This window comes from Furipterus horrens, unplaced genomic scaffold, assembly GCF_987537825.1.
Source record: "Furipterus horrens unplaced genomic scaffold, mFurHor1.1.pri manual_scaffold_4, whole genome shotgun sequence".
NCBI lineage: Eukaryota > Metazoa > Chordata > Mammalia > Chiroptera > Furipteridae > Furipterus > Furipterus horrens.
The window spans coordinates 98,446,827-98,472,662 of NW_028327174.1; the positions used below are offsets into that span (position 1 = coordinate 98,446,827).

The window sequence follows — 25,836 nt, forward strand, 5'->3', positions numbered from 1 at the left end:
CTTTCCTTAATGAGAGACTCTGCAGGAAATCTGCAGGGATGTTTCTCATTGTGACAGTATGGTGACTAATTACAAACTGAGTCTTCAGAGGGATGCATACCACACGGGACAAGCTAAGCCCTAGGTATAGTTTCAGGGGCAGAGGCACTGTGCTCGGCCCCAGCTGGCTCTGTCCTTGAGGTAAGTTTTAACCACTTGATACAACTGGACTTTTGGAATTTCTCTGTTGGACTGATTCTGCCGTAAAGGAGGAAGCTTCGCCAAAGCTTTCTTCCTGTCTGCCCACCATGCAGCATGGTTAGAGATGGAAACTAAGCCACAGTCAGAAAATCGAGGCTAGGTGTCCAGCAGGTGGGATTGGGGGCAGAGGCACTAGTGTGGTGTCAGGGCAGCCTGGCAACAGTGGGAAGAGAAGGGAGATGCTGCCGAGGTCAAGCTTGGGGAGAGGAGCTCAGCCTGAGGCTCCCTGATTGGCCGTGTGTGAGAAGATTACAGCAGCATGCGCAGGCGAGGGAGGGCCGGGCAGCTCAGGCCAACCAAGGCCAAATAGGAAAAGATGGAGCCAGCTGTTTAAGCGGCAATGACCTCAGGGCGCATGATTTTCTGGCAATTAACCACCCGGCTAGAGGCAATTGCGGCTCAGAGGTGCAGCTGCTGGCCTGTTTGTGCAGAAAAGAGGATGTGGATTTGGGAGCCTCAAGCCATTCCTGCAACAAGATGTCACTGTTGGAAGGATGAAGGTGACCTCTACCCCTCCTGGCTCCTGGCTCCTTCCCAGGGGCTCACAGCCTGGGCCATCCAACCACAGCCACGCTGGATGCTGGGACGCAGCCACTCCACCTGGGGCTGTTCTACAGGAGGACTCTGGGGCGTGCTCTGGCTGATGCTCATATCCAGTTCTGGCCCAAGGGGCTGGGAGCAGAGAAGAGGGCTGGGGCTACGGAAGCTGGCTGACTGAGTGGGGAGGTTGGAAGAGGCCGTGGGGAGGCAGGGGATATTCATGAGGCGTCAAGAGACTGCAGCCCAGGCTGTCCAAAGTCCCAGCCAAAGGGTTAGGAGTGCGAAGTTCACACTGTGAGGGTTCATGGAAGGGGAACACAGTTTCAGAACAACAAGCCAAAGACAGGCATCCACTAGATATTAAGCGAGGACTGCTAAGAGTCCAGACAGAATGGGCTGAGACAGCAGGTTCCAGAGAGGACAGCAGGACCCGGCCAGCTGGCTGAGGGGTGACCAGCAGATGCCCCCCGGGGACACACAACCTGGGGAAGTAGGGGATGCTGCTGCCCAGTGGATTGGGTGTGGGGGAAGTGACCGACTACTGCCTCCTACTAGCCCCCTGGAGGGGCTGTCTTCTCACAGGATGGGGAGAGACACGGCACACCCTGCAGGCACCTGTGCACATGCCTGGAACAGAAGGGATGTGCACGGGCAGTGGTAGGACACAGCATAGTGGCAGGGACCCCAGGAGAGCAGTGGTGATGGTAACAGAGCTGGCTACAGGGGGAAAGTGAAGGCTGAGCCAGAGAAATTCCTGCCTTGCCTAGAGGTTAGGAAGAGTCCTAAGGCTCAGGGAGGTCAGAGCTCTGACCAAATTCAAACAGGAATTTAACTTCCATGTGGTCTTTTGTTTTTTAACACAGGCGTTTTGTCTTCCTTTCTGGACTCAAAGCCACAAAGCGGGTCTTAGTCCCTTTTGTGTCTCCTACCCTTCTCATCCTGTCTTGTGCCCAGTAAAGCAGAAGATTCTGGAAATGTGTTGGAAGTGCTTGTGGAGGTTGACGAATTAGGCAGCCTCATCAATGTAAAATGGTGCATGAGTTGCCAAAAATCAGAGAGGAGGTGGTGAAAATTAACCAGCTGTAAGTACTGCTGTGCATAGAAAGTTTGCTGCTCCAGGTGGGCAGTGATCAGGAACATCCCCTGCAGCCTAAGGGAGGTACGTCTTGAGCCCAGAATGGTACCAGCCAGAGAAAAAGGTGATGTCACACAAGGTAGCCTGGCCTGGGAGTCTGGGCTCAGCTTCCCTCTGTGAAGATGCTATGTGACCCTGGGTGAATCACTCACCCTCTCTGGGCCTTCTGCATACAATGTAGGGCTTAGATGGGAAGATTGTCTTGGTGCTGCTGCTCCATCTGTACATGCCGTGTCAGGGTCAAGTGTCCTCTCTCCTGGCCTCCTGCTTCCCAACAGGGACATCTAGAGGAACACCCCCCTTCTCACCCTTTCATTCCTCACTGCTCCTCATATGTTTGGTGGGAGGGCATCCTTCCCTCCTCTGAGACAGCCTGTCCTCAGGATGCCATATTCTCTGCTCTCTACCACGCAATGAGTTTAGTGAGGCAGTTTTTAGTGAGGTGAAGAGCTGTTAAGGCTTCTGATGTAGAGATAAAGCCACATGCTCCCATCAGCTGCACTAGTATGAAAGATGACCTTTGACGACCATCACTCTGTCTCCTGGGATTCATTTTTCAATCAACTCTAAGCTCCCCTAAAGCAGTGTGATGTATGGTTTGGTGGGGCCAGGCGCTGACATCAGACGGAGGCACAGCCTCCCAGAGCCAGTGCCAGGACTGGCAGGAGAGGAGCACGTCCAGACAGCTGTCCAGCCACCACTCTTGTCCTGGTCCCACAGAGGGGAATAAGAGGCAGGGCAGATGGGAAGGAAAGCGGGTCCTGGCCTCTCCCCTGCCCATAGCTCTGGGCAGGGAATGCAGTCAGCTCTGGCTCCCCAGTGAGGAGCTCCAAGCAAAGTGAGGCATGCGTGATTCTTCAAATGACCCATCTGTCTCCACAGGCCCTTTTCTCCCATCAGCCCCATGAGAGTAAAGTAGTACTACTGACCGCTCTCAACATCCTGCACAAGTGCCTGCGTGGGGCCTCAGGAGGAGATTTTCCATGCAGGCCAATTTCCTCACCGCCAGGCCATCCTTGGGGACCGGGGGTGTGCTTGTGCAGTAAGGTTCACTGTGACATCAACAGGCGTGAAATGTCACTGGGAAAGGAAGACACCTGCAGAGACCCCCAAACAAATTTCTGGAATGGGGATGCAAACAGATGCTGCTTACCCACCATGCCCTGCCTTCTTCCTGCAATGCATACACAGACACAGACACAGATCAGACACACACACACACACACACACACACACACACACACACGGTCTCACCTGGTTCAGGCCTACTCTGAGATTTGCTGAGGGCCCTGGTTAGGGGAGGGGAGACAGAGAGTCCCCTGTGGGTGACCCCCACCCACACATAACTGAACTTCCTCCAACTAGGAGCAGACAATTCCTGCGGCGCACTCACAGAGCCAACATCTGTTGCATGCCAGCACCCTGAACGATCTCCACTTCTGAGTGAGTCTGGTGGCAGCAGCCAGGGCAGTGGCCTCTGGTGCTCACCTTGCTGCTTCGTTTTTCAGCTGGCCTGCAGGCCTTGGGTCCTCGGCCATGAGAAAGGCAAGTCCTATTCCCCGTGGGGAGGCTCCCATGTGGAGAGACACTGAGCTGGCCTGGGGCAGCAGAAGAGGCTGTGGCTCAAGCTTCTGGCCATGTGGCCTCCAGCAAGTCCCCTTCTGTGGCTGAGGAACTGTGGGGACCCTGGGAGCGATGGCCTGCATGAATAACTCCATTTACTTAGGTTCCTTATCAGAGGAGCTTGGCCATCATGATGGTGATGTAAATGCAATTATAGCCACATCTTATGATCTTTATATAATATAATGACTCATTTCCTAAGACCTGAAGTAATTCCTCAATATTCTAACACCTCACCCCCTATAAAGATGGGGATATCAGGGTAGCCAGAGTGGCCGAGTGACTGCCCTGGGGTCCCAGAGCACATTGGCCAAGCTACCCTTCAATCTACTCCCAAGCCCTAGTCCTTGATTCTAGACCTTATCGCCCTGGTTAACCAAGGCTGGGTGTATTGGCTAGAAGGGTTGCAACCTGGAGTCCCCTCATTTTCAGAAATTGGTTCTAGAATTTCTTATCTTTTAATCTGTCCCATAAATATAAAAGAACTCCTGAGAAAGACCCAGTTTAGCCTGCACCATCCATCATAAAAGTTTTCAGAGCCCATATTCAAAACTCTAAAAATATCCCTTTCCTTTGATCAGGGTGGTATCTGTCCTGGTCATTGGCCTTGGGCTTAGATGGCCTGAACTTTCTGGCTCTCTCATGCAGCCTTTGCTAAAAAAGAAGAGCTGGTGTGAATAATTTAAACCCCATTCCAGTTCCGCTCTGCAGGTTTCCGACACCAAGTGATCATCATTTAAGCAGTGACCAGAATGTGCTATTCCTGTCCCTGATGAACATTTCCTTCTTGTGAAAGTGACTTTGAGGGGCTGCAGATGTGCTAGGAGGAAGGGCCGGGCAGGACGGACATGAGCCTGGGGGAGCTAGATGGCCCTCTGTGGTGGTTCTTGGGAACTTTTGGTGCCAGACCTCTCCCTCTCTGTGGTCCAAGTTCTATAGACACCTGGTCTTCCATCTTTCTTCTCCTCTCAGAGACCACTTTGAAAAGAGCTTCTAGAGCTAGAATCTCTGCATTTCTCCTCTGGAGTTTCCTCCAGCTCTTAGCTAATTAAAGGTTTCAAAAGGAAGTTAAGACACACGTTGAGAAAAGGGCAATGAGACCAGGAAGGAACCTCCAGAAGGCACAGAACACTTTTAAGCTGCCTTGACCACACCACTTGCCTCTAGGTAGGAGCCTGGGTTTTAAAAGTCTTGCTTGTGTTAGCCCAAGAAAGATCTCACAGCTACATCATTGGTTTAGACAATGAAGTACTCAATAACTCAGCGGCTGGTATGCCAGGACAGAGATTACTAAGGACCCGCTGCTTCTCCTGGGTTCTGTCCTTGGGCCAGCTCTGTCTCTGGGTCTTTCAGAGGAGGGCAGGGAAAAGCACGGGAAGGAGTTGCCAGGCTTAGCAGTTCTCTGCTTGTTAGCCCTGGCCCCACAACCCGGGGCTGGTGACTGCATGCATGTGTGCACTTTTCTCTGACCTCACTTTTGAGCTGGTGCCTCTCTGATGTGTTAGGGTAGTGATGATGGACCAGAGAATTCTTCAGTTTTGTGTAAGATGGAAGTGAACGTAGGCAGCGGGTAAAGAAGGAATCCATCAGCCCCTGTGCCTTGGCCCTGCCTCGAGGTCCCGGGGGATGAGAAGGCCCCTCTGTTTGCTGACCCTTGGAAGTTGGGGCAAGAGGTCGGCACCAGGTCTGCAGGCGAGCCTGAGGTCCTGGCCTTCCTTAAGTCTCCATTTTCCCCTGCACAGCCCTGGGCACAGGCTTGGTCCCCCAACGCAGGCGTCAGACCACATGCCTGTCAGGCTGTGCCTGGAGACACCTGTTTTCTTAGTGGCTCATTCTAGATGGTGGGACAGATCTAGCAATTGGGTCACATAAGAAGGGAGTGAAGAAGGGGAGGCTGTGATCAGTGGCTCAGAGAGCAGAGTGCTCAGTTACAGACCCTCAGGTCTTCCTTCTTGTCTTTGAGACTGCCAGGGGGCGGGGCGCTTACATGAGACTGCACTCAGGGAAGCAGCGGGGAGGGGTGGCACCGCCCTTCAGGGCTTCTTCCTGACACCTGACTCCTTCAGGCTCAGCCTGATTTCTGTGGAGACTTAGACCGGTTCTGGCCCTGCCCATCCTGCTGATGTTTTGCAGCCTTCCCTGCCCACACTGGCCCTGGCCCTCAGGAGGAGTCAAGGGTGGAGGAGCCTGCTCTGGCAGCAGGTGCCTGGGAGTCGCAGGGTTGGCCTGGCAGTCCTGAACTGGACTCTGGCTTCTGCCCCTGCTGTCTGCCCTGGCCTGCTCTCCAGACACTCGGAGCCAGGTGAGGACAGCCAGCTTTGCAGGAGGACTTCGATCAAGGAGCCTGGGCTGCCCATACCACTACTCAGGAAATGCTCTTGCCCAAACAATCCGACCTGAGTCTGATCAAGCTTCTGATTCAAGTACCAGGAGAACACATTAAATAACCTCACAGGGACGTCATCAGGAAAGCCAGACCGGGAGCACCTATAGCACATGTGATCCGTTCCTTCAACAAACAGATCGCAAGGGAAAAAAAGAGAGAGAGATTGCTGGGGGCGTTTAGAGGCCCCAGGAGGCAAACTGACCAATTGTAATGTGTGAGCCTAATTTAGATTCTGATTCAAACAACCTTAAAAAAAAAAGAAAAGAAAGAAAAAAAAAGAACAGTCTATGGGTCAATTGGGGAAATATGAAACTGCCTGGTTACTTCATGATATTAAGGAATGATTGTTAATTGTGTTTAGGTGTGATAATAGTATTGTCATTATTTTTCTAGAAAGAGACCCTTAAGTTTCCGGGGTACACCCTGGAATATTTACAAATGAGGAGAGGCCTGGGGGGTCAGGGTGGGAGAGGCACCAGGCACAGAGGAAACAGGACTGGCTCTGAGGTGAGTGTTTCTGAGTCTGAGCAATGGGACAGACTTTCCCCATGACATTCTTTTCATTTTTGCGTAGCTTTGAAATCATCATGATAAAATCTGGAAGGAGAGGAGGAACAGGAGGAGGAAAAGAAGGAGGAAAAGGAGAAGGAGGGGCGAGGAGGGGAGAGGAAGGAGGGGAAGGAGGAGGTGGGGAGGATGCCCCTAACTGGGCCAGGACTGAGAGCACCCTCCTGGCTTAGCTCCTAAGAGCCTGGAGGCTGAGGCCAACAGCCAACCCAAGGGCAGCGGCCCCTCCAGCCTTCCCAAGGACTCAGATTACAGGCTGGGGCCACTGTCACTGGCGGGGTTCTCAGTGCAGGGGCCTGCCTGGAGGCACAGGCTGCGGGTGAGGCGCACTGGCTCTGCTCCCAAGGCCCCAGCGGGTTTCCCTCCCTCCAGCCACAGCGCGGGGCAGAGTGGGGAAGGCGGCACTCACCGTGGAGAGGCAGCCCCTGTCCTCCCGGACGATGGCACCGAAGCCCAGGAAGCCAGTCACCATGACGAGGGCACCCGCGAAGATGAGGATGTAGGCGGAGGCTGCGAAGGTGCTGGAGGCCAGGACGCTGAGGTAGCTGCTCTTCTCCACCAGGGTCCACACTCCCACAGCCAGGACGGCGGCCCCACCGACCTGCAGGAAGCCTCGGATCAGAGCAGGTCACTGCTGTGGTGTGCCACGGCTGCCACTCACCGAGCGCCCACCGCCGCCTGTGCACTTCTCGGGCTTCATCTCATTCAGTCCTTCAAAGAGCCTGTGAGCATAGGGTGGGTCCCTGACTTACAGATGGGGAAATGGAGGCATGGGGAAGTTGGTAACCGGTCCATGGTCATACACCTGAGTTGCAGGGGCAGATTTTGAATCCAGGGTGACTCCCAACTCTGTGCTTCTCACCACATCGACCGTGAGGCGGGGAGACAACGGCAACTGTGGGGCGACCTCTGCAAATGAGCCCCTGCGCCTTCTGGCTCCCAGTGCCCTGTGCCCTTCCTCCCCTGGGACTCCTTTGCTCTTGTCCCCACTCTCTAGCGAGCACTTCCACTCCCCCGGTTTCAGCCCTATGTCTGTCCATGGGGGAAGCATGATGGGGCTTTTCATTTCTGCTCTACAGATGAAGAAACTGAGGTGCAGAGAGGAAAGGCGAAGTGCCTGAGGGCCTGCCTCTGGTTAGGGGCAATTAGGGCCCTGCTAGGACTCAAACTCAGGATGCAGCCTCCATGGTTGAAAGGACACGAACTCCTCAGCTGGAGTCACAGTGGGGGGACTGATCAGGAGAGTTTTCTTCTTTGCTAATTGCTTCCCCTTCAGCCCTGAGAAGGGGGCAGGGACAAGACACTGCTGATTGGTAGGTTGGGTGCCTCCTTAGGAAGGGTACCTGGAAACACAGCTGGGGTGGCCCCTTGCCTTCTGCTTTGTGCAGTGAGGCAGAGTAACCCGTGTGTGTCTGTTAAACTCAGCAGAAATGCGTGTGCCAGATTCAGCGTGTTAGAGTGTCTGCCCAGGGCTTGGGTGGGGACAAGACCCCTGGGACCATTTCTGCCATCTGTACCTGGGAAGGCAGACTTCCGTCTGGCCCCTGGTCTCCCTGTCTCATGTAGGGATGAGTTGTCTTCCTCAGATGGGTGAAAACTGCTCCCTAAGGGGTCCCCAGTGTGGCCAAAGTGAAAGTAGCCCCACTGGGCTTAGTCCACAGATGCTTGTCCCTGTACGTGTTCCCATCAACCCCAGGGCAACTCTCTGAGGAACTTACCCTGTCACCTAACAGCTCTCTGTTCACAGAAGTCACAGGCACCAGCTGAAAATGGAAGGTGGTTCTTAGCAATGAATATGCACTAGGCACCAACCTTACTCAGCTTACCGTGTTCTCTTCTGAGCTCTGCAACAGTAAGGATATGGCGGGGGCTGGGAGGAGGGCACATATTATCTCTGTTTTGCAGAAGAAGAAATCGAGGCTTGGATAGACTAAGAATGTGCTCGAGATGACAACACTGGGAAGTTTCAGAATTGAGATTCACACCCAGGTCTTCTGAGGGCCAACGTGGTACTTTGTCCTTGGATTCCACAAATGGGGCTGTACCTGCTCCACTACTCATTTCTGCTTTTTAAATGATCTGTTTCCTTCAGAGTGCCATTTCATCCCCCTTAGTCCCTCCAGCAGGGAAGAACACCAGGTGGAGGAACACACAGCGGCGTGGCTGTGAACAGAGTGGGAGAGGCTAATGTGCGGCACGTCAATCCCATCTTGTTCTTACATTTTTACATCTTTCAAACTGACATGCAGCTTGTGATTAATGGCATCTTACAATTATACTTGGCATTACTTTTTCTTAGTGGTGCAGAAAACAATGATGTATCTTATAATACAATTGATGGTATCTTAGCTTCGATGAAATCCTGAACTACATACAGTAGGTTTGTAATTTCTCCGTGGCTATACGCTATCTCTGGCCACACGGCCTCCATGATCAGTAAGGAATTTCCTGAGTTCGGGTCCATGGAATTGTGTTAAATGAGAGTTTCCAGCAAAATATCCTGTACATTTTCTTTCTACCCCCTACAGCATGGTTGGAAGGCTAGGGTAAGAATCCTAACTTTGCATGACCAGCTGTGTGACCGAAAGATAGACCCTTAACCTCTCTGGGCCTAAGTTTCTTCACCTCTCAAATAAGAGCTTGTGTTAGACCAGTGGCTCTAATATAATCATCAAGGGCCCCTTTGATTACTTTTCCCCATGGATCTTCTATATTGAAGCTTTTTGCCTACCAAATCCAGTGCATTAATTAAGTAATAATTCATTTCTCATTCTTTATTAATCAGAGGCACATGACAGTGCCAGGAAGAAATTCTGAACAGCATGAAGCAGTCAATGTGACCACAATGAGTTGATCTAATTTTTAATTGCTGCAGGCTCTTTATAGAAATCTGCATGTTATCCATCATCCATTAGGCTTGTCAACCCCACAGCTGAGCATCGAATCTGGGACCACCTTAAGGGGCACATTGGGACTGGACTGGGGACACTTACTCAGTTGGGGGGCATGGAACCCATGGAAAATCTGATTTAAAAGAAAAATTTGGATACTTTTCCCAGAGCAGTAGTCATCCATTTAAAATGCAGCATTCAGGTTTGGGGCTGGAGCCTGATCTTGTGCTGTGCCCTTAGTGCTGCGAGGCCTCCTCTACCGGTGTGCCTCAGCCTGGCTGCACTGCCCCTGGGGAGCTCTGAAAATCCCAAGCCACACCCCAGGCCAGGTGACACCTCTGGGAATGGGAGAGGAATATTTTATGAAGTTTCCAAATGGCTCCAGTTGAGAACCACGGTGCAGATGTCACATTTGACAGAGTGTCCACGTGCCCTGCCCCTCTCCCCCAGCAGGTGTGGCTGTGCTGAGTCTCTGGGACCACTCTGCTTCCTGAAAGCTTTGGGCCCCAGCCCTGGGGGCAGCTGCTGGAGGCTGATTTGGAAATCAGCTTAGGACCTGGACTCCATCCTGTTCTGTCTGTGTTAGGGTGTTTGCTTTGGTAGGAGCTTTAGTGTAGAAGGTGAGATAATGAGGAGCAGAATTTTCAGTCCAAAGGGGTGAAAATCAGATTATGAAAGAAAGGGAAAAAAATAGGTGGCTCCCGAGGAAGAAGTGGGGGGGGGGGGCTCTGAGAAATGCGGCCCCAGGGGAGGAGGAGGACTGAGTCCATTAGGTTTGCTATTCTCACAGCGTTTGCCAGTCTCAGCTCAGAAAGGGCTGGAATCTTGCAAACAGGCCAAGCCTGTGGGTCAGCCAGAGCAACAGCAGGGTCCCCAGCCATTGGGAGGGTCTGGGTGGCATCTGGAGGGACAGGAGAAACCAGGGGGTGATTGTGGCCCAGTAGGGACCCCCTCCCCTGGGGTGTCACATCTGGTGGAGAAGTTAAGCATCTGCAGGGGGCACCGAGTGGGATTCGCCATCAGGAGCAAGAGGAGGTCAAGTCCAGGGGTTCTCCTGCCTGGGACTTGGTCAGCTCTTTAGAAAATAGTCTTTCCTCTGGGCAGGAAAAGTAAAAGCTGCTAAATGTTGGAATGGGTCACCAGAGGGTGTCTTGGGAGAGTAGAAGTCAGCAGGCCTGAGTGCCAGCCCTGGCTTCACGCTCCCCCCACCCCCCCAACCATGTGACTGTGTGCCTCTCTAACCCTCAGTTTCTTCACCTGTAAAATGTCGGTGCTGGATGAGTTGATTTCTGAAGTCCCTGCCACATGGGTAAAGTGTCCCTATGCGCAGGGGGGCAACCTTCTGCCAATACACCTCGAACAAGAGGCTTCTGGACCAGTGGCTCGTGGCTTTCACTCCAGCGGAGTGGAGACCGCCTCACTCAGCACACAGGGCTGTGCGAAGGGGGCTGAGAAGGACCGAGGAGGTGGGGAGACAGCTGACCTCAATGAGCAATTTCAACAGCTACTTGCATGGTTGATTCAACAGTATTTGGCTCTTTGCAGAAACTGGGTTGGTTTTCTGTGAAATATTAATTATGTTTTCAAGACCAGAGCCTATAACCAGTTAGCCAGGAAAGCCTACTGAGGTGTGAGGCCGGCCTAACTGCCCGCGAGGACACAGGCAGGCCAGGGGGGCCAGGCAGGTCACCCAGGCTGTGTCATTTTAGAAACCGCCCATTTATAGAAAAGAAACATTGCCAGAAAGTTGCTCATGTCACGGTGGGGAGAAGGATTAGCCTGAGGAGTCACACGTGCCTGGGTCCTGATAGACATCAGGCAGCAGACCAGAAGAAAAGCGGGCAGAGTGTAAAGCAACTGTAGGATTTTTCGTTGTTAGGATACGGAAGGGGTTCTGTGCTGGGATCTGAGGGGAATGGCAGTGGGGTGGAGCAGGGCCAGGACCGCGAGGCTCCCAATAAGGGAGGGTCACCATGGAAAGGGGAATTCTCTGCTTTCAGTGGGAGAGGAGCCGTGGCATCAGGAGGCACAGTGTGGCGCTGAGGTTCGCTGTGTAAGCGTCTGCTGGGTGCCTTCTTTATGCCAAGCACCACGGTGGGCTAGAAAGGTTTCTGGGCAGCGTGTGTGTTCATTTAGAGCCACTCTTGTCAAGTACGCTGCCCTCCCACCCCCTCCGTCTCCTTAGCAGCACCACTGCTGTCCCAGCCCACAGCCCCGCCCTCCTCTCCACGCAGGGCCGCCCAAGTGCTGGCCCCGCCCAGTTCCATCAAGCCACGCCCTGCGCTGCCCTGGTTTGGCCCCTCCCCCTCGCCTCCGACCTGGTACCTGCCTCCTGGCCTCTGTTCAGCCCAGGGGCCAGGTTGTTGTGTTCTAAGAGCTGAGCCACCTGGCATTCCTAGTGAAATCGCCTCAAGCTCCCCAGCACTCAGGAACTAAGTCGACAGCCAGGCTTAGCCTGGATATCCATCTCCTGCTACTTCCCTCCCTCCACGTGAGGGCTTTAGCTACTATGAACTGAGTAGTTGCTTTTCCTGAAAACATTGCAGGTGCCCAATAACTACGGTAATAGAGTGGTGAAGAGGCCAGCAGCCAGCTTCGGAGTTCCAGCTCCCCAACCGGCTGCATGAATTTGGACAAGTTACACAGCTTCTCTGGGCCTCAGCACTCTCATCTCTCCTTGAGTCCCCACTTTTTTGCCTTTCTCTTTTGCCTCTGGCTCTCCTGGGTCGGGTCCTTGGTCTTCGGTGCAGCTCTCAGTATGAGTGGGAACCACACCGTGCTCCCCTCAGAATCCCCAGCTCGGCACGGCCTGTCATGCGGGAGCCTCCGCAGCAGGGTGGGCTTGGTAGGTGGGACTTGTGCAGAGGGCTGGGCAAATAACGCCGGGTGCCGCCCTCGCTGCCTCTGTAGGCCGAGTTCTGGGGCTACACTGTGAATTCTCTCCCTTCATTTCTGGCAGTTTTTAATTTCAGGGGGAGTGTGAGTCTCAGAGAGGAATGGACTTTTCTTCAGGTCACTAGGAAGCCCTTGGAGTGGCCTGGGTAGCACCCACGGGTTCTTAATGCCAGCCTAATGCTTCACTAATCTCTCTCTTTCCACTGGCACCCACTGCACACCTGCTCTGGCTAGGCACAGTGCCAGCGGTGGGGCCCAAGCCTGACACTGTCCCCACCCCATGCTGCTTGCAGGTGATGGGTGGGAAGACCCTGATTAATCGCGCTAGGCGATTGCCATTGTGTGGAAGAGGCAGGGTTCAGGGAGAGGCGTGGAAACACTGGTCTGAGCAGGCTTCGTGCCCTGGGGCTGGCTGAGTCACTTCTGAAGAATGGCTCCCCATACCCAAATCCAGAGGCAGCTGAATCCAGGGCTGCGACCCCATGGTGTATGCTGAGCCCTCTGCTCACAGGCCTGGGGTTGGGGTGGGGCTACCACACTCCAGCCACCCTCAACTCCCTTTCCCAGGAGCAGGGACTGCTCCCCACCTAATTAATGAGCAACACCTGCCAACACCTGACAAGCACTTCTCCCAGCTCGCCCCACTCCTGTGGCCTTGGCGCCAGTTCTGTTTGCCTTGAATCTTCAAGGATAAGCTTGTTATGCTAAAGGCTACTTTCCCCTGCAGGGCATCCTTTTCTTGGCTCTTTGTGATAAAATAATTCAGAGCATTACTTTCCCCTCTCTCCCCCATACCCATCTACCTTTACAATAAGAGAAGACCTCTTGGGACTTACGGAGCTGGGAGACAGCGAAAGATCACCTGTTCCTCTTTCAAACAGCACTCAGAAGCTGGAGGGAACCTGTCTGTGCTGTTGCTGCCCCCACTCCCCACAAATCATTTTGTCCTCCAACTACTAGCTCCATGCCTTGTACAGGTTTCTATGGTTACACTCATCACAGCATATTTGCTGTATTTGTTACTTTGCCCGTCTCCCCTTTTAGCCTCTTGGTTAAATCTCATTCATCTTAGCATTCCCAGCAGAGGGCTACACATGGTAGGTGCCCAGTAACTCCCTATGGAAGGAGGAAGAAGGATGGGAGGAGCAGAGGAAAAGACTCATATCTAACCCCTTTTATATTCTGGGTGAAGAACCTAAGGCCCAGAGAGAGGAGACTGTTCCAAGGTGCCAGTACTAGCCAGAGGAAGAGCGGGGACTAGAACACAGAACCCTAATGTCCAATCTAGTGCCTGTTGTACCAAATGAGCTGCTGACCCACACAAAGCTCCTCTGCCCATGAAGCAAACCACCTGGTGTCAGGGCGACAGCCAGGTCTGGAGTCCCCGAGTACAGCATGGGCAGCTCAGGGCTGTACCCCCAGGTTTCATCCCTGACTGATCTCATCTGCAGTGGCCCTGTTCAGACCAATGTGTCCCCTTCGAGTATGAGCCAGTCCCCCAGCAGCTCTTGACAGGACAGAGGCAGAGATGCCCTAAACACCATGGGGTCTTGTGACTTCAGCACCTTCCAAAGGGGCACAGCAGCAACACCAGCCTGGGGCCCTCGTCTGTTCTTCCTCAGATGACATACCTGGGGAGGCGGGCAGAGGCCTGTTACACAGGAGGATGAGGGACCGAGCAAAGGGTTTGGTACCCTCGGTAGGAAGCAAGCAGAGGTTCTTTCCTACTTGTGGCTCCTGGGGGTCCTGAGGCACAAGTGGATGTTCTCCACTCCCGTCACTCCCCTGGCCATGTTACAGAAACAGGGGTGTCCAAAAACAAACCCCAGAGTTTGCAGCTGGGGGATGGGGAAAAGGAAGTAGCTTTTAAGACATCTTTGCATGCCTGGGGTTAGTTGCTTGTGCCTTTGTTATGTAAAATGGCTTTGATACTTCCAAGGCCCAAGAAGATGGGAGGAGTCTTGAACTGTGGGATGGTACGGAAGGAGCCTAGAGAGCCCACGTAGGGTTCTGTGAATGGTCAGAACTGATTGCAACACCCACTGTGTCAGAGGATGTAGTCAGGGATATATAAGCAGCTGCAGACATTTTGGCTCTCTCTCTCTCACTCTCTCACTCTCTCGCTCGCTCGCTCTCGCGCTCCCTCCATGCGGCTTGGTGAAGGGGCCTTCTCTATGCGGTTTTGAGAAGCTAGGTTCTCCATGCGGATTAAAGAAACTGAGTTCTCCATGAGGTTTTGAGAGTGCTCCCCATGCTGCTTTAAGAGGCTCTCACCATGCGGTTTTGAGGAGAGGAGATCCACGCGATTTGTAGGAAGAAGGCAGTTTACAAGGAGGCTGAGAATCCATGTGGTTCTGCATTAAAAGCTGGAGGGCACCACGGCACAGAAAGGACCTCCCCAGTCAGATTTCAGTGATTGGCAGCTGCTAGTAAGACTGAACTGTGCCGAGGAAGTAGGGAAACGGTGTTTCCAACTTTTCTAAGGCTGGCCTGTTTGGTAGGGGGAGGCAGAACTATGTGCTTGTGGTGGGTATTTTAAAGAACATAAGACTCACCAGCAAAAATCTGCAGATACTCTAAATCTATTTAACTGTTAAATAAACAGTTCTTTTTTTCTTTTCACTAAATCTAGTACTGAGAGTTGTAATTCTGGCGGCGGACAATCGGACCCCTAAGTAAACGGCCTGTGGGTTCTGTTTCAATTGGAGCAGCCCAGGGGTTCTGTTACAGTCAGGCATGAGTCCTCCAGCACCTCTGCCTCCTGTCTTGGCCCATGTCGCCTTTAAAGGGTCCCATAGGTTTCCTGGAAACTGAGCCCCTGCTGGCCCCCACGGGAAGCACTGCCACCTCTGCCAATGCCCCAGGCAGGACAGAGCTCTGGGAGCCAAGGAGACACTGCTTCCCCAGTTCTCCCTCAGTGTGGCACATCTCCTGGGAGGCTGGAAAAGTTTTGATTATTAACACAGCCAACAAGCTAATTAAAATAATAAATTCGAAAACAACATTTCAGGGTAATGGGAGCTGTACGGAGCCATGTAGGAAATGGGAGGGGGAAGGAAGGTCCCATGGGACACTGTCTAGGTCATGAAGGAGGCAGAGAGTGTTGGCATTTTTGGTTTCTGACCCAGAGCTATACCCAAGGGGGCCTCTCCCCGCTCAGGGAAATGGTCTCCAATGCAGGGTTAGTCGCCATGCAGGTAGGGTGGGAGTCAGAGATAGGGTGATGATGAAGGGAGGGGCTCAGGCCTGGGCTGAATGTTGGGGGTTAGGGGTCCAGCAGTGAGGTGGAGCTTAGGGACAGGATGTGGGTGTCTATTGTGACACACTGTAAGTCTTGCTTATGTTCTTCATACTCTGCACGTCTGAATTCCCCTGCCAACCGTGGGTGCCTCCATCAACCTTGAACCTCAGGGACATTTTTGGATTCCAAGTAAGCATCAGAACAGTGGGCCCAAGGCTGTGATGATGAGTCAGTGGTCAATGGAGATGGGAAGTGCCCCAGACTTTGAGTCAAAAACCCAGAATTGACATAGAACTTTGCCAATCATCTGAGCCTTGGTTTTGTTATCTATGAAATAAGAATGAAGATAATTATAGAGCAGCTGTGAGAACCAATATGGAATGTAAAATGATTTATAACCCTCAAATTATGGTACAATGGCAGCTGGTGTAGACCTGGTTCAAAGTCTCATCGAGACTGCCAGGCCTGGCACATGGTCACTGGCACCTGAATCGCGCCACTTTGGGGTGGTGTGATGACTGCTCCCGCCATCCTACTGCTCTGGGTTTTTCAAACTTTGGACACAACCCAGCAGGGCTATGAAATAAATGTGGCAGGTTGTAACCTACACACACACACAAAAAAAAAACACCACAAGATGAAACAAACATCAAGAAATAGCAAATATCAAAGTGCATTGCACACAGTAAGGGTAGGCTTAGTTTCATGAACAATGCTTCATATAAGCATTTCTTTTGCTTCCATCTATTTTTTACATGGGTCACAATCCCCAAAGTCTTAAAGCCAGTGCTACGGACAGAGAAACCCGTAGAGACGAGGCACACACCTTAGTCTAACCATAACAATTGCACATAATAGTGAAGCACCAACTATGCGCCAGAAACTGTACTAATCGTTCTTCTAAATATTAATCTTTGATTCTTACAGTCCTAACATTCCTATTAAATGTATGAAAAAAGTGAGGCTCAGTGAGATTAAGCGATTTGCCTAATGTTTTCTAGTCTGCTCAAGTTGCTGTAATAAAATACCATAGCTGGGTGGCTTACACAACAAAAATTTATTTTTAATTCTCATGGTTCTGGAGGCTGAAAGTCCCAAGAGTGGCTGAATCAGTTTTGTTGAGGACTCTCTTCCTTGCTGACAGGCGGCCGCCAGCTCACTATGTTCTCACATGGCCTCTCCACTGTGCCTGCTTATAGAGAGGTCTCTCTCTTCCTCTGCTTGTGCGGCCACAATCCTCCTTTATTAGGACCCCACCCTAATGACCTCTCTTAACCTTAATTACCTGCTAAGGCCCAATCTCCAAATACAATCACATTGGGGGTTAAGATTTGAACATATGAATTCTGACAGATCACAAGTCAGTCCAATGCACCTAATGTCCCGTAGCAGATAATACTAGAATCTGAATTTGAACCTGACTGGAGTCCCAGTCTTCCCAGTATGCTCTGCTGCCTCACTAATCCACATATGCTCCCAAAGACACTGCAGGCAAGTGTAGAACTTAGAGCTGGAGGTGACAGAGCCTGGCAGCCAAGCACACAGGCTTAAGGGGTCAGAGAGCTGGGATCCAGCTCTGGGAGTTTGGGCAAATTGCTTTGCACTCTGTAAAACGGGGCACTAAGAGCTGTCCACAGCGTCAGCATGCTGGGAGGACTAAATAGGATGATGCAAGTAGAAGGACAAGCACAGGGGAAACCTGCAAAAGCTCTGTGAAAGCTTAGGACTCTATCTGCTGATGTTTTCCAAGTGCCCAGAACAGTGCTGGGAACTTAGTATGTGCTTAGTAAACATTGCGAATGGATTTTTCAATTGTCATTACTAGTGACCGGAATACCTGGTTTGTCGACACTAGCTTTGCTTATCACCATTATAACACTCTGGGCTACATGGTGAACTGGATGAGCCTGTTTTCTGTCCATAAAATGAGAATGATAGTGACTCCGACCATCAGGGCTGACATGAGGATCACCAGAGAGTTTCAGAAGGTCTTTATCCAGCAGTGCCCCACAAATGCTGGCCATTGTGACCACTGAAGGAAGAGTTGGGCTCCCTAGCCTCTCTCTGTGCCAGATTTTCATAGAGTGTGGCAAGGTGGTATTTGACACAGGAACAGTGCTCTGGAGGATAAAGGAAGTTGGAGGGTTCACCCCAATTACGAGCCCGGAGAATCTGCCTCCGCGTCCAGGCTTGCTTACTACTGCACCTGCGCAGTGGTGAACAGTTGACTGGTGCTATTGGCCCTTCTGGTTGTGGTGCATGATGATTCTATGAAGAAGGCGTAGGGTGGGACCATGTGGCTAAGGCAGCCCCATCAATGTAGATGCTGGCACTGCTATGTGTTGTAGGGGGCTGGACTCTGAGGGTTGTTACAGGGAGGAAGTGTTCTCCTGAGGGAGGGAGGAGTCCTCAGGGACTAGGCCCATCCTGGGGAATTCTGGTAAATTCCCAGGGACTTGGTGCGCGGCAGAATGTGTTGACATTGTGGGAGGGATGGGCCGACAGTCTGCCCACATCTACTTCTGAGAAGATCACAGCAGGTCCAGGGGACGGATGCCAGGAGCCCAGGACTGGAGACAGGCTAGGGCCTTCAGAAACTGACCATCCCCCAGAAGGAAGGTGAGGCTTGGCTGGGTGGATCCCTGAGAAGCTGGTCCACATCCAGCCAGGCCCCAGGCAGGGCTATTTTTGACTCAAAGCAGGGAGATCTGTGTGGGGGACGCTCCCCTCACTGGTAGCTGCTCTGGAAACATGCTTGCTGCCCATCTGCCTGTGCTGCCACCCACACGTCCTTCTTCTCACCAGTCCCAAAGGAGTGCAAACACCCAAGAGACAGACTCTGAGTCCACTCAGGCTACTAGGGGCCCTCCGCATGGTCACCGCGTCGATGCCTGCTCCCCCCACAGGGACCTCAGCACAGAGGGACGTGCAACGTCAGGGCCCTTCTACAGGTGTTCTGGCCGAGCACCTCACGACTGTCCTCAGGCCCCTCCCTGATCTCCAGCTTTTATGACACTGTTTTGCCTGGTTTTCTTCCCACTGCTCAGACTTTTCCTCTTCCAAATCCTCCAGGTGTATTTCCAGCTTGCCTGGAACTTTCCTGGTTTCAGCACTGAAAGCTCCATAGCCGGGAGCCCCTCACTTCAGGGCAAATGGGGATCATTGCTCGCCCTAGACTCACCCTGTGCAGTTGGAGTGCTCCATGTCTCACTTTTACCTCTGCTGTCTTCTCAGAGACCATGCTCTCCCAAGATATACTCCCCTATTGCCATGGCTGCAACCCCTGTCTGGGTGGGGATGATCCCCATCAGACATCCAGAGCCTTGAGCTAACTGCCCAATGAGCATCTCTGCTCAGAGGTCTCCTGGCAACTCAAACTCACTGAGTCTGCATCTGACCTGCCACTTGGTCTCTGCTGCAATGAAGAGCTCCAGCATCAACCCAAGAGTGATAAAGTCTAACACCCATCCCCGCTTAACCCCATCTAATTAATGACCTAATCTTGTCATTTTACCTTCTACATCCCTTGACTCTCTCCAGGTATTTCCAACCCCAGTCACTCACATAGCGTAGGTTACCACCATCTCTTGTCCTAATCAGGACAAAGTCTAAAGGGAATATCAACAATGGTCATTCCTGGGATGGTAAGTATTTGTGTCCCCCCAAATTTTGTTTGAGTCCAAACCCTGCTATCTGTGAATGTGACCTTATTTGGAAATAGGATCTTGGCAGATGTAATCAAATTATCACAAAGTCATTAGGGTGGTCTTAATGAAGAAGAAAATGCCATGTGAAGACAGAGACACGAGGAGAACACTGTGTGAGGACAGAGGCAGAGACAAGAGGAGGGACACAGCTGCAAGCCAAGGAACGCCAAGGACTGCCGGCCCCCACCCGGAGCCAGGAAGAGGCAAGGAGACATTCCACCCAGTGTCTCGGAGTGGGCCTGCTGACATCTTGATCTTGGAGTTCCAGCCCCTAGAGCTGTGAGACAATACATGTCTGTCATTTAAAGCTACCTGGCTTAGAGTACCTTGTTACAGCAGCGCTGGGAATATAATATAGTGAGATATGGGCAATTTCTATTTTCTTATTTATACTTCTCAGAATTTGAGATTATTTGGAGTAGATACATAAGACTTTATGATCAGGAAAAACATACTTATTCTTTAAAAATAATCTTCACTCAGCAAGAATCCTGAACACCCTGTTGGATTTATCTCTGAGCATTGAAACTATCCGCACCCACACAGCTTACAGATCACATTAACATGGCTCTAGAATTCCACTGTCTTCATCAACACAACTTCACTATTCCAGGAAACACTTGCCTAGCAAGATAAGAGTTGCAAATAAAATAAGTTTATTGTTCATTTCAGGAACTTGGCAAAAACAAAGTAAAACAAAATATCAAGATGTTTGACTTTTTAATATCATCTAATGACTGTCTACTCTCCAAGACTGTTCGAAACACTTGCCCTGCTGTGTCCCCCAACACTAAACCAATGATCCTTCCCCATCTTAACCAAGTTCATTAATCTTAATGAAAGAATGTGAAATTGCAGACACATCCCATCTTTGCCTTTGCCTTTCTGAGATCTTCTAAGATGCTCTCAAGGAGCTGTACCCCTTCCCATGGTGAGCAGGCATCTCAGCTCTGCCTCATCAGCAGGTTGATTTGGCAGTATCTTCAGGCCTCCTGCATCTAATATATCTGAAATAACTGAGTTTATCAAATGCTTTCTGCGTGCAGAGGCTTAGCTAAGCACTTAATATATATCATTTCATGGTATCTGCTAGATGAACTGTTAAAAGGTAAATTGAAGCATATTAAACATTTTAAGAGTTTGTTTAAGCAAAAATTAATTCAAATCAGGCAGCATCCAATCTAGCAGATAGAAAGAAGCTCCAAGTCTACAAAATGACAGACTTTTAAAGGCAGAAGGGAGCTAGAACAGGGAAGTTATACCAGTAACTGCACGGTTACTTCCTATGAGGCAAGGTGACCTCACTATGGCTGATCCAGGGATCTCTGATCTACTGGTTTAAGGTTCCATTTCTGAGGGAGCCAAAATTGCAATTAAGTGAAGTCTCAGTTTGGTGATGTAGGGCTTGGCATAAGCAACTCCATTTTGGGACATTGTCTTGGCTTTAACAAACCCCTTGAAATAATCGCTGTTTTGCAGCTGAGGAAGCAGGCTCAGCCGACGTAAGTGACGTGCCCCAGGCCACACCATTAGTGACAGCAGAGCCTAGGTCTGGTGGGCTGCAAGGCCTGCGCTCTGAGTACTCCGCCTCTCCAAATTCAGTGAGACTGGAACACAAAGTATACATATTCCCGTGTCTGACTATTTTTGGGAACTAACTGTACTCTGCTCCCAATTATCCTGATAATTGCCTTAAGTGGACACACTCCACTCGTGGAAGACCTCACCTGGCAGGTTTCCTGAGGGGAGTCACTATAGACCACTCCTGTCTCACACAGAGGCAGCCTCGAGGCCCAGGAGTTTAGTTTCTCTGCTCAGGCCCGAGACTGTGAACCAAGAAGGGCAAATGGGCTTTGGTGGAAAACAGGCAATGATTTTAGTAGTCACATTTCCCACAAGGCACTGGTGCAACAAGTTAGCAGGGAAGAAAGAGCTGGACCCTTTGTCCAGCCAGCAGAAGCATGAAGCTTATTCTTGTTTATGCACCCGTTACTCAGATGGCACGAGGGCCAGATTCCATGCCAGCCTGCAGGCTGGATTCTTTTCTTCTCCCTTAGCAACAAATGCATGCATTTGCTTTAAACTAGGCAGAATTTGCCTATGGCTGGTCTTTGATTTGGAAGAAATCAACCCCAGAGTGGTGACTCATAAGAAACTAAGGTAGCTTGACTCATTCGGGGCTGGGGAGGGGTATGCGTGTGCAGAATTCACTTACCCAGAAGAAGAAGTTGAACACAAAGAGTAAATACTTCAGGTAGACAATCAGCCAGTCATCCTGTTCAGCCTTGTAATGGGCCATGGTTACTGGGCCTGCAAAGAAGACACATATGCTGGACAGGGTGTCCACAGAGAACCACCTCGCCCTTCCCTGAGCCAGAGCTCCTTGGCCAGGTGCCCATCTGACCAGGGTAGTCTGAGGCTATGAGTGTGAAACTGGGAGCAACGAGCAGGGAAATGCAAACACAGGGAGGTGAGTGGGGCAGAATTTTCAGTATCTTGGTTTTGTCCTTTTGGCTCAGGTCTAACCTATAAGTCTTTCTCAAGACCATGCACTGGTCTTGTTGTGTTCTTATTCTCTCCCCCGTGTCACCAGGTTTGCAGGACACAAATTTACTTGTTCCTCACACCCACCCCCCACTAATACACACACACATGCGGGCACACATACCTGCTTTACATCAAAATCCTGCACTCTGCACCATTTGAACAGCACCTCTGCATGCATGGGTGAGGCATGAGCCCCAAATCACCATGTATGTGTTGGAAAGGACTTTGACAATTACTTAGCTCACCCCACTTTCCCCTGCACCTCGACTTCCCAAACGAGGAAGCAGGTTGGCAGACTAAATAGTTTGGCTGGAGGAAGTCCAAGAGTTCTGGATTCTGACTCCCTGAGATCAAACTCAGATCTGTCATAAGATGTGTGAGACTTTGGACAAGTCCTAGTCCTCAGTGTACTCATCTGTAAATGGGGATAACAACAATACCTACATTGTAGGATTGTTTTGAAGATTAACTGGGATAATTTATGAGAGGTGTTTAGCATATCTGTGGCACATAGTAAGTGCTCAACAAATGTTAGCTATTATTATTAGTACATGTAGCAAGGATCAGAACCCAGAACTCAAGCCCTAAAATTCCTAGTCTTTGCCCTATGCTTCCTTTTCTTGCCCTGATGCCCACTGATGGACTCTCTGGGAACTGTGACATCAACTGATGACAAAGGTGGGGAAGGTCCATTGTGCCCAGAGTCCTGTCTGCTTCTCTGTAAGTCTGAGCAACAGCCTGTGTGGTTTTCTCTTCTCCCTGGGCTCCCTGCCCCCGGCACCAGCCCATACACTCACACTCACAGAGAAGTGGCTCCTCAAGAAACCATCCCCCTTTAGGGGACCTCTTTTATCCTAGAGCCATAAGCAAGGAGACACTGATTTGGCCCACCTGCATCTCTTTTCCCTCATTCCCCACGTCCAACGGGGCCCTCCTCACCACACCCTGTTCCTCTCCTTGGCTGGTGCTGGGCTAAGCCCAGACTTTTCCCTCCTGAGCTACCACACTGCCATTTATTTTCAGCTCGTGGGCTCCTGGGACAGGGAGAGCAGCAGAGAGAAAAGAAAAGGTGGCAGTCTTATTTGGCATTTCTATTTGCAGACCATAAAGAGGTAATTTAAGACTTCTAGTCTTCTTGTTAAAAAATGACAAAACCCATTTTTCTCCAATTTAGTCTTGAGACACAGGGTGATAGAAAAAAAAATGCAAAAGGAGAAAAAACGGAAGTCTATTAAAAGTGTTAAAAACTGGTGATAGATGGGGTCAGCCAGGGGACTGGAACTGAGCTATTATGCAGCCCTTGTGCAGGAGGCGCTGACAAGGGCTCCTCGAGGCCACTGCGGGCCATTGGTAAATTGACAGCTTGCCTGGGGCCGTCCTCTCCCCTCTGCATTCTCTCCTCCATTTGTGCCCCGCCTCCCCTGTCCGTGCCCAACCAGGGCCCACTGGACTCATGCCACAGAACATTCTCTAGACCTGCAAACCAAGGGGTCAGGACCCTCTAAAGGAAAACTGTATTTTATGAAAGGAGTTCAGGCACAAGACAAGCTTTTACAAAGAAATATATTTCTAATGGCAAAACTCCAGCCATTAGTGGTAGAGAAGGTAGAAACACAGGATGTCAGGGTGAGGGGGAACCTTGGGGCACACTTTAATTCAGCCTCTGCAGAAGGCGTGAGGAAATAAACATGTCTGAGTTAAGACATACATTTTTCAATGACCTCTCTGAAGTCACAGGCTAATGGTTGATAGCAGTCTCCTATCCCCATTGTTCAGCGCTCTTTCCCCACTGCTCCCCCGCTATAGTGGGGTCCTGTTCTGGGCTGGCAGGGCCCCAGAGACTTCTCAGTTCCAGCTTGGACCAGATGCTTGGATCTGAAAGCTAGGCTTGTCATTCCCCTGCAGCGTGACCTTGGCCAAGTTACTTAATCTCTCTTTGGTCCCAGTCTTGGTTTCTCTTGTCTTCTCTGCTCTTTTTCTTGGTGGGGTGTGGGTAATAGAATAGCCATGGCCTTTGGGGGCCTTTAACTTTTTTTTTTCATTTATAAAAACACTAAACAGGGAACCAAAATAGCACCTTCCCACTGAACACTATTAAGGGGTATGTATGTCTTCTGCTCCATACCTTTTCTGTTTTTCTTTCTCTCGTTAATGCTCTTTAAACACAAATGAGTTTTTTTTTAACATAAAGAAAGTTTTTGAAGTGTGGAAAAAAAATGATCTGGAGAGCTTGTTAAAACATATTACTCAGCCTCACCCCTGGGATTTTCAGATTCGTTAGGCCTGGGGTGGGACCTTGGAGAATTGACTCCTAGGCAGGGTGACCAACCATCTGCTTTGCCCAGCACTGAGGGATTTCTCTGAGTGAGATACCTTCGATGCTTAACCTGGATAATCCTGGGCACACCGGGATGGTTGGTCAGCCTACTCCCAAATGCTGCTGATGCCGGGGTTCTTGGGACCACACTTTGAATCAGTGTCTTCTAAAGCCCCTTCTGGCTCTGCAAGTCCATGGCCCCACATGTCATCATCCTCTGTATCTGAGCAGATGTAACTGAGCGGGGTGGAGATAGAACACCACATTTAGGACAGTTCCTGACGAGATGCCAAAGATTTCCCAGGCAGCCTGGTAATGCAGCCTCAGGGCGCCAGCCCCCCCCTCCCCAGGCCAAGGCTCTGACTGTAGAACAAAGCCCCGGTTCAGGGCAGCCAGCAGGCTTGGGGGTGCCTAACGGCACAGTCAGGGCCCACGCCGCCGGCATCTCAGAAGAGCAACCGCAGATGCCTCGATGGTGAAGCAGTGGATTTGGACCAGACATGTAGTCATGGGCCGTGGAACTTGGGCATTATTGTCTCTTCTACTGTTCCTCACCCCCAAGTGAACTGAGTCTTAAAGTGCAGAGAAGATGAGAGGCATGCAGAAGGAGCCCAGCCAGCTGGCCAGATGTGTTGGTGAGCGGGGGGTGGGGCTCAGCAAGGCTGAGTGTCCAAGAGCAGAGGGGGCCATGCTGGGCAGGGGGAGGGGGCAGAGCAGAGTCCTTTCACAGTGATGGGTGGCCAGGGGTGGAGGGGGGCAGGCAGGGAGGGTTTGGGGACTGACTGCACACATTGCACATGAATACAAGGCACTGTTGGCCCCTGGGCCAACCTCATCCTTCACTCATTCAACAAATTTGCATTGAGTCCCCAGTTTGTGCCTGGGGCTATACTCAGAACATTGGAGTTCATCCTTAAGGAGCTAGCAGCAGGGAGGAAGTGGAATTAATGTCGCCAGATTGGGCTGGGGGTGGAGGGACAGAGAGAGGCATTTAATCTGATCTTTGAGGACAGGCATAAAAGGAGGGAGGCCTGCTCAGGCAGAGGGAACGTGTGAGCAGAGGTCTGGAGGAATGGCTGGGCCCAGGGGCCTGGGCTGCAGAGAGATGGAAAAACCAGGTTAGGGGCCTGGGCAATCTTGTTGGCCACATGTGGTTGTGACTTTTCCGCTTTCCCATTTGCTCTGCTCCTGGGATCTCACTAGCCTCCTCTTCTCTGTCTTCTCCCATGAGCAAGAGCACAGGTTGGGGGTGCCGTGACTCTCCATTCCCTAAGGGGAGAACACCCCCTACCAGGGGTGGGGTGGGTAGGCTCCTGGAGAGCTTGGTGAGTCTAAAACAAAGACAAAACCAGACCCACCCCAACCCCACCTTTTCAGTTAAAGGAGTGTCAGCTTCCCCCTTGGGGCTCTTGGCCAACAAGAGGCCCTGCAGTGTGATGGTCAGCAACAGCTGGAATGGAAACAACCATCCAAGTGGTTTAATGTATAACTTAATCTTGGCTCCTAATGAAACCCGGTTGCAGTTCTGCACATGTGGTTCCTTCCCCCATGCAGGCAGCCTGTTCCTTCTTTTGTCATCTCCCTCTTATTTAATTGTCACTCTTCTGATCTATTCCTGGTGGGTGGATAGTCCCTCTGAAGCCATCCCAGAAGCAGGGCTTCCTCAGACCCTCTGATGGGACAGTTGGAAGCAGCCAAAGGATCTCTAGCTTGGCTCCTTGGAGAACTGAGGGAGCTGAGTATGGGG

At 51.3% G+C, this 25,836-nt stretch overlaps 1 protein-coding gene across 1 annotated transcript in view; it reads right to left on the reverse strand.

Annotated features, from left to right (window-relative positions):
- Nucleotides 1–21,533, reverse strand: part of TSPAN11 (tetraspanin 11) — a 37,708-nt gene extending 16,175 nt beyond the window's left edge. The window contains exons 1-2 of the mRNA XM_090275724.1: nucleotides 21,441–21,533; nucleotides 6,901–7,092 (exon numbers count right to left, since the gene is read on the reverse strand). Of these exons, the coding sequence (XP_090131850.1) occupies nucleotides 6,901–7,092; nucleotides 21,441–21,524 (276 nt within the window). The 5' untranslated portion in view covers nucleotides 21,525–21,533. The remainder of the gene's footprint in view (nucleotides 1–6,900; nucleotides 7,093–21,440) is intronic.
- Nucleotides 21,534–25,836: the final 4,303 nt, after the last annotated feature.